Genomic DNA, 10207 nt, shown 5'->3' with positions numbered 1-10207 from the left:
TCGCTGCGATTTGTGGTAAGCCACTTCACTCGTTTAGGACACGTTGGACACCGTGCTCTGTTGTAAATGTCCACAACTCCCCCGCAAGACGAGGATTTATCGTTTCATGGTTCACTTAAACGTTTTGGCCCGATATTGTGTGTAAGTGATGTTCAGTGGCGCAGAAAACTTCTTCTTTTTTTTTCCAGGGTGAGATTCCAGTCTCAATATTATATAACGTGACTACAAATAGTATTTGCAACGAAGCGGATTTTTAATCAGAATTCACATTTCATTTTCATAGTATCAATTTGTTTTAATCGTATGGAAGTACTACTAAATTTTTTTCTTATTTGGAAGTAGTTTACAATCAATTCTTATTGAGAATTATAAGCAAATTATTCTGGCGTGATACTGTAACGTGAATAATAAGTGATTATCGTATATTTGATTCTAGCCAAATCTAATGTTTAAATCTAGAGGGTAATGTCTTTCTAGCCTGCGGCTCTGATCCGTCGTGTCAAGTAATTGGGTTTTGGTGCTTGTTAATTCTTATATTGTATCTATTACTGAATTTGGATATTTCTTCTTTAACTGTAGGTATCTTAAGATCGTGATGTATTATTTCGTTGGCACCAAGGTGCATTTATTAAGGATCTTAGAGTTTTTGATTGAAATCATTGAAGAATCTCTATGTTGGAATTACTCGCTGTTCCCCATAGTTGGATCCCATAGGTCCAAACAGGGAAGTACTACTAAATGATACGAAGTTTAATATACTTGGACCTAACAGTTAGCACGTAAATATTATAATAGATATAACGATGTACAATTATTTATTGTAGACACTGTACGTCTACTATATATTAATTCAATTTGATATACGGAGACATTCTTTGAGATGTCACAGTCACGTCCACCTGTAACCTTGTGCTATCGTACATTCTTTGTACACGAGCCAATCTCAAGCACTTGGATATTCTTATAATCTGACCCATCGGGTATTCTCATATCTGTTCCAAACGCTTCTCACGTATACATATAAAACTCGAACGTATTACTTATTAAAACATCCACATCGTTTCCCTTATACGATATTAATACTATAAAGTTCATGCGATTTAGCGCTTCCAACATATTTTTGCAAGTATACAAGCACTAACCATAGCTGGTTGCGACTAATTGCCAGTCTTATGTGTGCCAAAATTTTACGCAATCCCTAAACGTACGCATATTCATGCGAATAATGGTCGAAGCTCTGATTATCGAGGTTCATTTCACATTTTACCTACTTTCTGATTGACGTACAGACGAATAGCAAGCATTGGTTTGCAACAAGAGAAGATAATTCATATTTGCATCATATCCCTAATATTATTAAGTTAACTGTGATTGGACTAAGGAAACAACAAAAGATCACTCTAAAATGCATAATTAAAAGTTCTTGAACATTTTACAACAACCTCGTTAGGACATTTGAACAACTTTGACTTGATAAAAAATTACAATTCTGAAATAGTGTTGTACTGTAACATTTCCAGAGATAAGAGGCTAAAGATTCACTCACGAGGCGTACTGTGTCGAATGTATCGAATAGAGAAGCTCGAACGGCCCTGATCTTATTAAGTCGGTGTCCCGTGAAATCGTACGAAACCCTAACTAAGATGGAAATTCAATTAACCGAGTGATGAGTACCGTGCCGGTTGGCTTTCACGCAAGCATCTTCGAAAACGGTGTTACGTGTTAGACTTCTGGTAGAACTTGATCGAATCTATCGTTTAATTGCACGTTGGACCTACAAAGATGCAATCTCGCAGATGCATTAGTCTATTAGAGGTTCAACGTGGCGCGTTAGCACGCCCGGAGAAAGTTGCGGTAGAATCGCGAAAAGCTTGTAAGAGGATTAGATATAATACCTGCAGGTTAATGGAACGTAGAAATGATCGCTTAATGTATTCTATTGGATAAATTCTAAAATTATCACGCTTTTTTTTATCACGAGAGAAAGAGAAAACCTTATTTCCGACGTTGGAAGTGTTCGGAAATTCGCGCGGCTTTTTACACGGGAGAAGAATCTTTCTGCGTCCTATTGCAAACGAAATCAGATAAAAATGGTAGATTGTAGTAAAATAGAAGAAAGAAAAGAAAGGTTTAAATTGCACCATTTATACCTCGTAAGTATGTAGACATTTTGGTCTGATTTGTATACTAACAAGACATAAATGTTAGTAAGATATATGGATTCGTAACAAATTAATTATCGGAAGGTCTATTTATTTATTTAAAAGATCTATTTTCTCACGAATTTAATTGGAACGTTCTCAACGGTACATTAAAATAAACGGTTCGTCGAAGTATTAACAGGAACAATTAATCATGATAGTCTGTCTATCAATTTTGAAGAATCTGCTCTGTGTTATTTATAGCTTGGCAATCAGATCAGTTGACGATAACGAAATATTTCCAAATAAAAAAATTATTCCATAATGTTTGGCATTTCTAAATATCATTCTTTTATCGTAATATGCAACTAAGTTACTGAACTGGCTGAAACCTGTTACTAAATTGCATTCTGCCAAAAAGAAGCAAGTAAGCTAAAAGGAAGCATTCCTTTCAGCGGTAGTGTACGTAGTTATGGTTCAAAGATTCGCGTAAAGAACCGAATGGAGAAGTTACCGTATCTTGAGCTAGGTCTTGCACATGTGCCAATACTCATTGCTGTGTGCACTTACATGCACTGGGGTATACTATTTCGTGATGGAGAATCGTTCTTCTGCAGCCTGGGAACTGTTAGCCCAGTTAGCTTGGGTCGTAACGCTTCGAAGATTATGCCATGTTCACATCTCGTGCTATCTGGTTTCGTATGCCCCATGAGACACTCGTATGGAAAGGAAACTTACGATCCGTTCGATGTTTCTCTGCCATCGTTTTTCAACCGATATTGCACGGGAGCTTGTACTAGAAATTCGAAGATTTTTCGCTGAAAATCACAAATAGAACTGCCAATCTCCAACCAACTGACTTAAAATGAGGAAGGAAAATTAAGACCATTTAAGAGCTCGACTAGGAATAAGAGTGTGGAAGGAAAATACGAAGAGTAAGAAATATAATAAGAAAAGTTAAGAAAGTAGATTGGCATGAAAAAAAGACGTAACCGTACTTTCTACGTTTTTTGTAACTCTATGTAATTTATATTGGATTAACCAATGGAAATTATCTTCGACGATCTATAAAGTTGTAGAGAATTCCTTCTACCACTTTAGCTTTTTTCCTGTACCTTCTCCCAGTTCCTGTCTCGAATCGAAGATATTTCCATTTTTCATGCATAGATTTTCTCTTCGGTTCGTTATCTAATAATCGACTAAATATATTCCTTATGGAAATAACGAGTCACTGTGTTCGCTAAAAGCGAACTCGCGCGGATAATCACGACACAGATTTATGACACGTGAAACTCCGCGCGTGTTCATACGTGAAACTTCGTTACCTGCATCCTTCGATATTTCCTACATCAATAGAAACCACATTTCGCGACCCAAAAACTATATTAACCACGAGAACCATTGTATCGAGTACGTGCTCCTCGGATTTCAATTTCGCTGTCTACGATATTTTCGACATTCACGATATTAACACCATTTGTATCGTCTAGTCTTACTTGATAAATATTTTTGAATGGATTTATCATCATTTCGAAATGTTAATAAATAAAATTCGCAAACATTAAAGGACTAAAGGACGCTGATCATAAGTTACCTACCTACATTTATTGCAAAAATTTAATCAATTTTACTTCGTTTAGTATTTTGCATTATATGACGTGAATAAGATTACAGATTTGCCACAAAATAAGTAGATTTCTAAATCTCATCTTTCTAAATATCATCAAGTGCTGTAATTCCTATGATCGGCACTGTATAAACATGGACAGTCAGTTCAAAATAATGTTAACAACGCAAAGAGTTATGGTATACTATACGCATAGATATCGCGTGAAAATGTAAATACTTCGTTTTATTAAAAAATACTTAACGATATTCTAAGTTGTACGCGCGTGCATAGAGGAAAGGGTATTTATATTCCAGTCAAATGTTTTTCTCGTAGGCAAGTTGGATTAAAAGGTAGATTTTAATATTCATGCCTGTAAATTCCTCTTCAGAAATACAGAAACTCTGGGGTACAACATCAACGCAATTCTTTTAAGGGAAACAAGGCACGTCACTGTGCAGAACGATGCATTTTACGCGCATCGTCGGCACGTACGTTTTTGCCACAGCAGCTTCCGGTCCAGTTTTTAGTCACTAGCTTCGTTTCAACTCGCTCGATCCCTCGTCAAACCCGATACACGAGGTAAACTGAAACTTTTCTTCTTTCGATCGTATCGAACGAAGAAAGTTTAAATTACCAAATGTCAAGTTTAAACTATACAAGAATTTTCAATTACCTAAGTGCGTACACGCTTACATCATGACGCGATCATTTTGAATTACGTTCTCCTTATAATATATGCGTAAGTACCGGTTTTACTTTCATAGTTTATGATTGATTGAAAAGAAACCTGAAATTTACAGAGTCGTTTATACGCATCTTGATTTTATCGAGACAGAGAGGGATGGTGTGGTGGTATATTTTCGACTCTTCGACAAATTAAAATTATACAACCGGAATCTTTTATAATATCGATAAGTAACGAATACAGGAACATATATCGAGCAGTTTATTCACACATTTATCTGAAATTTTCGTTAGTTTCAATGTATTCGTTCAGGATAAACTACTAAACTAGAATCAGGTTTATGAAACATTAAGTTGAAACATTAAAGTATCTAGAATTTCACAAAATTAGAAAGTACAGGAACACGAGGAAAAGTTACGGGTTTCAAGATCAACAATTAAGTCATTTCCTACTATCATGTGCCGCAAGAAGAACATTTATCCATTAATATCGGTCTTATCGCTATAGTATCTTATTAATTTTTTATCTTTTTAATCTTTTGCAAAACGTACAACTGGATCTTACAAACATCCTGTATGTGGCAACCGTATAATTAGTTTTACGAGCATAATCTTATCAATACTATAATTAAATCTGTGATGGGCTGTGTTTTCACATAAATGTGTCCTTGGAATATAATTTTCGACGAAAATCGTAGATAAAATTATCGAGCGTTTTATGGATCGCAAATAGAGATAGATCGAAAGGGAAATTCTGCTGATTTTAAGCGTATTTATAGCTTTCGTTTTCAATGGAAATCGTCGGTCGAGTATCGTCACGGTTAATAACGATGCTGCATCGTAGAGGGTACGTGTCTCGAATATCAATGATTCGCGTCTAGTTACGAATTACGTACAACGCGCTTCCATGTGAGTCATGTATTTGCGTGCAATTAGCGGAGAATTGCGTGAAACATCGCTGCACCCTCTGCACGCGGCTCCGTTGTGTTGCGCTTGTAGAGAACAACGTTTAATTCATGGTAAAGCTAAAACGACGAAAGGATGAAAGCAGCTTAATCGCCGCTTTTCGCCGTATTAGAATTTCCTCGATGCCACCTACCAAGCTATTATTAGAAATGAAAATCCCTCTCTACGATGATTCACGCGAATCGTTTTATGCGAAATACTTTATGGAAAATTATAAGGAACTCGTATTCAAAAAATGTATATCGCTACACTGAACAAATGAAAAAGAAATCTCGCGACTGAAGTAAAACTTGTAATTCTATCTTTTGGTCAAAATAGATTCGCGAATCGAGGCGAAGGGTAACCTGTTCCTCTACGATGATTTATGCGAATCGCCTTATATGAAATACCATGGAGAATTATATGCGTGAACCCACACCTAGAAAAGTATGCATTATTAGACTCGGCAAATGAAAAAGAAATCTCACAATTGAAGTAAAATTCGTAACTATGTAGTAGATTCATATAGATCGTAGCAAGGAATAATCTGTTCCAATTAGACGCATATTTTAATATCTATATTTTCAAGCCACGCGTTTAATGTACATAGTATTTGATATCTTCAAGATATCATCCCTGAAGCAGAGATAAAGATAGAACGGTATCATCCACTAGAGAATTTTCGTTTCGAAAGCGTGGTAGATAGCGGTATCACGACTGGTTTCTCGACACAACTTTGACTTTTTTCCCATTACGGAGCATCTCTTATGAGGAAAGCGTACGAGCTTATCGAAGGATCCTACGCGATAGATGCAGATTAGTATTGGACGCTGATTTGGTACAATTAAAAGCGGCGTATTCGTCGTGGGTAGGAGCAAGTCGAAATGAAACCGCAAAAGAGAACGGTGAAAGATGATCTACGACTAGGTCTTTCGCAGGGTGTATTATATCAAGGAAGACGAGACAGTGGGAAACTAAGGCAAGTGCGATCAGCATTTCGAGGCCGATAAATTACTATTTTTTTTTTTTTAGATAGGCACTCTACAGACGTTCTACAGATGTCAGAAAACGTGCACTCATTTTTTTCTTCCTGAGACGTGGGCAAAGTGAATTTTATTATACGAAGCACACATCTCTTGTCTGAGTATCCATTTGCTCGAGAGTCTTTACCCATTTCTACTGCTTACAAAAAGTACTTTAAAGCGTGCAATCTGTAGTTATATATCTCTTTAAATCGAGGACCGAGCAATAATAATGCGTAAAAGCTTTCCTACAAATGTCCCATAAGTATATCGCAATAACAGATTAGAAAAGTCCAACTACCAAAAACCGGAGATACAAAACGAATGTCTATAATTGGAGAAAATTCATCGTGACGTTATGAAATATGTATGTCAATTCCTCAAAATTTCGTAAAACAGCAGTATCTTCACAGACGAACAAAGTATCGTGCAAATTCTTGAAATTCCCTTCCGCGATTGCGATTTGAATCGAGTAAAATTCAATGATACAAATTGACTAAAGAGAGATTACGAATATAAAATATTTCGTGTTAACTTTGATGCTTAAGATAAGGTAAGTTCCAACAAAAAAGGAGAAGCGCGCAAATACAATGTAATATTTTGCAAAAATTTGATATCACAGCGTAGTATATCTGAATCTGTTGCACCCAAGGAAAAGTACACAGAATTTGTGTGGTAGTCGATATGTTAATAACGAGTTAAGTAACATACAGAGATTTTCGTATGTATTTGTAAGATCAGGTCGGTGAAAGAAGAAGAACAGCAACAACAACAACGTGACACTTTCCAAATCGATCGAGAGCGAGCCCGACCATGGCAGTTATCTGTGGCAGATAAGTTGAAACGTGTAGGCGTCGCATGCATCAGAATCGACGATCGTCCGTGGGTCGTTTATTAAACGTAGGAGTTTGAACGATCGCGAGAAAAGGAAATTAAAGAACGATGTTATCACTGGGTACACTTGTTACTTTGCTCTGATCATTAAGCCTGGAAATCAAAACGAACTAATCTTCGACGACGTTGACACGCCATGCTAATATAGATGCTAGCTAATCCAACGTCTCTGTTCTGCGTTTCTAGATACGAGATTTAAAACTCAAGTTTGACACACCTATGACAAACAGAGTAGCCGTATCGCGTTCAATCCGACCAATATTTAAATGTAGAATGTCTACCTCTACGCGTGAATATTTATGAATTAAATTCGCACGAAGATTATAAATTATCTTCTTCCTCGAGGATTAATTGCTAGCTTCATTCTTATATTTACCATCTCCGTTAATTGAGATTTACGTCTTAATTGGTGCATTATTATGTGGTATATCACGATAGAAAAATAAAAGTTCTTCCCTGTCTTATGTGAAGATTTATGGTCGGAATTTCGAATTCGCTTTGAAACGAACTCGTATAACAGCTTAATTAACGTCTTCGATTTAATATGTTTCAATTCTTTTAAATTGTTAAGTATCTTCCTGTATGAACTATAGAACGCTAAGGGGAATTAATAAAATACAGATGATAACGTTATTTACGATTGTGTTCAACGTGTATTACAGGACGCGACGCGGGCAATATAAGATCGTTTATTTATTTAGCGACGAAGCCCAAAGAAACCGTTCGAGGTGCGCTTCGACAGAATGTTCGAGGAAGGTGCAAAGCCGACATGTAGGTGGACTGCACTTACGTGCATATCGTATACGTCTGATACGATAAAGAAATATATTTCTACGGATACGGTTGACACATTCGGCGGTAGGTGAAGCAGTATAGCGATCGCGTTAGAGTCACGCGTGGGAGCGCATCGCATACTTATGCTCGTCCAAGATCTTTCGAGGGATTTACTGGTCTTCTTAGTAGCTTCAACTCGTTCGAGATTTCCGTTCTTGTGTAGCAAACGCTTACTTCACTGACGGCAGTGGAAGCTGTTCTGATCCGAACAACTATACTTATTCTGAGCTATATATATATACTGTGGAAGATCTTGAATTCGAAATTTTCAAGTTAAAGTCTGTGATAAATCACAGACTATCGGATAAAGAAATGTTTGTTCGTAGAAATAAATAATTGCGGTATGATATCGCTGTTTAAAATCACTGAACCTTGGACATTGACTCGAACAATATTAACAATACGAGTGGAGGTTGACATTCCGACAAAAGAGGGAACATCGCGTGTCTGACAACCTGCAATCATCGTTGCAAGCGCGAAAGCTCATTCCGTATCCTACGTTATGAAGCGAAAAGCTACGACAATGAAGGAGTCCTGAGATAGGTCCGAGAAAATTACCGTGTTGCCGCTTTACAGGCGGAATAATTTCTCTGGTATTACGCGTAGAAATGTTGCTCATCCACGCGTCCTTTACCCTTCTTTCTTCTCGTTTCCTCTTCGTAGTTTCTCGTCGAAATTTCGCGGTTACATTGTGAGAATCACATTCACAATATTTCGAATTTCACGTTTTATCTTATGTCGTCCACCAATGAATTAACTCGTAATATTTCTAACACTTATTATTTGTAATACTCGTAATGCTTGGAAGAAAGATACTTATGAAAATATCAAAGTCGTCTAGATTTCGAAATGAGTTTGTAAAATAACAAATTTACATTTTTTAGTTGCATCTGTATTTCTATAGACACGTGCGATCTTTCAACCGATTATTTATCCTTTCAAATAAGTGAGTATGAAACAGTTGGTGACCACGATAAATGCACCCCGTGGAGTAGAAGACGACCGTATGATGTATACGTTCTGATGTTTATTTATCCAGACACCGGATACATGGAATTTTCTCCTTCCCCGTGTATTCTCTTTCCTTCATTATTATTCCCATTCTTCTTACGAAAAGTGTCCAGAAAAATTGAAAGAGCAACGTGTAGGTCGCATTGTGGGTCAGCTCGCCTACGTCTTGGACACGAAGTTGGACGCTCATCCGACCATGTTACTTTACCAAGGGTATTTGATAGACTGGAATAAATAACAGCGGGAAGAAAATCGTGATAGGATATGACGTTTCTCTGTGTCATAGATAAAAAGAAATCTAATTGCTTTCCAAGCGATAGCGTAATCTTAATTACGTTTGGTACATACCCGGTTGATAAAAAAATTACACGAATCAAATAATTATATCGAAGCAAATGAAAAAGGTTAAATTATGTTCAAGCCATTCTTTCGAAACTACCAAACTTTGTACACGATACACGAGGGCTAAAGAAATCAGAAACCTTCTTCGTATCCAGACATATTTACAGCCGAGAGGGCTCATTTTACCGCAAGCGTAGAATTTTCGTCGCTTTCTATCTTTATGAAAATCAGTTTTTATTGTGGCTACTTGCTACGCATGGCCACTCGACGGAAGTAAAAAAAAATATGAATTATCGTCTCGCTATTGAGCACAGGAAGGAAAATTAGATGACCGAGATCGATAGGTGGGAAATAGCTACCCGGCTGCAACACTCGACTCGTTATCCGAGTTCCATGTTCTGTTTCAAAAGCTTCCTGATAAAATTATTAGGACGTAGAAGATTCATAGGATGCTCTTGTCTGATTATTTCGCTGATCTCTTCAAACGTTTTAGGATAGAAGATAGACGAGATGAACATTATTTTATCTGTGATCGTTATTTTTTAAGTACGCTCAATTTTATTCAATACGCTTTATAATCATTTTTTCGAGTAACGTTCGCTGTTTCTCATTACTCTGTGAATTTTTCTGTTACAGGCCCATGTAGTGTCCGCGTTCGAGCAATCTTTGTCCAATATGACACAACGTTTACAACAACTTACTGCAACGGCGGAAAAGAAAGTAAG

At 36.9% G+C, this 10207-nt stretch overlaps 1 protein-coding gene across 1 annotated transcript in view; it reads left to right on the top strand.

The window, feature by feature from the left end:
* Positions 1 to 10207, top strand: part of LOC122566054 (protein sickie-like) — a 101877-nt gene that overhangs the window by 85366 nt on the left and 6304 nt on the right. Inside the window, exon 8 of the mRNA XM_043722764.1 lies at positions 10119 to 10202. Within this exon, the coding sequence (XP_043578699.1) occupies positions 10119 to 10202 (84 nt within the window). The remainder of the gene's footprint in view (positions 1 to 10118; positions 10203 to 10207) is intronic.

Source organism: Bombus pyrosoma, linkage group LG3 (genome assembly GCF_014825855.1).
Source record: "Bombus pyrosoma isolate SC7728 linkage group LG3, ASM1482585v1, whole genome shotgun sequence".
Lineage (NCBI taxonomy): Eukaryota > Metazoa > Arthropoda > Insecta > Hymenoptera > Apidae > Bombus > Bombus pyrosoma.
This window is presented reverse-complemented; position numbering and strand designations above follow the sequence as displayed.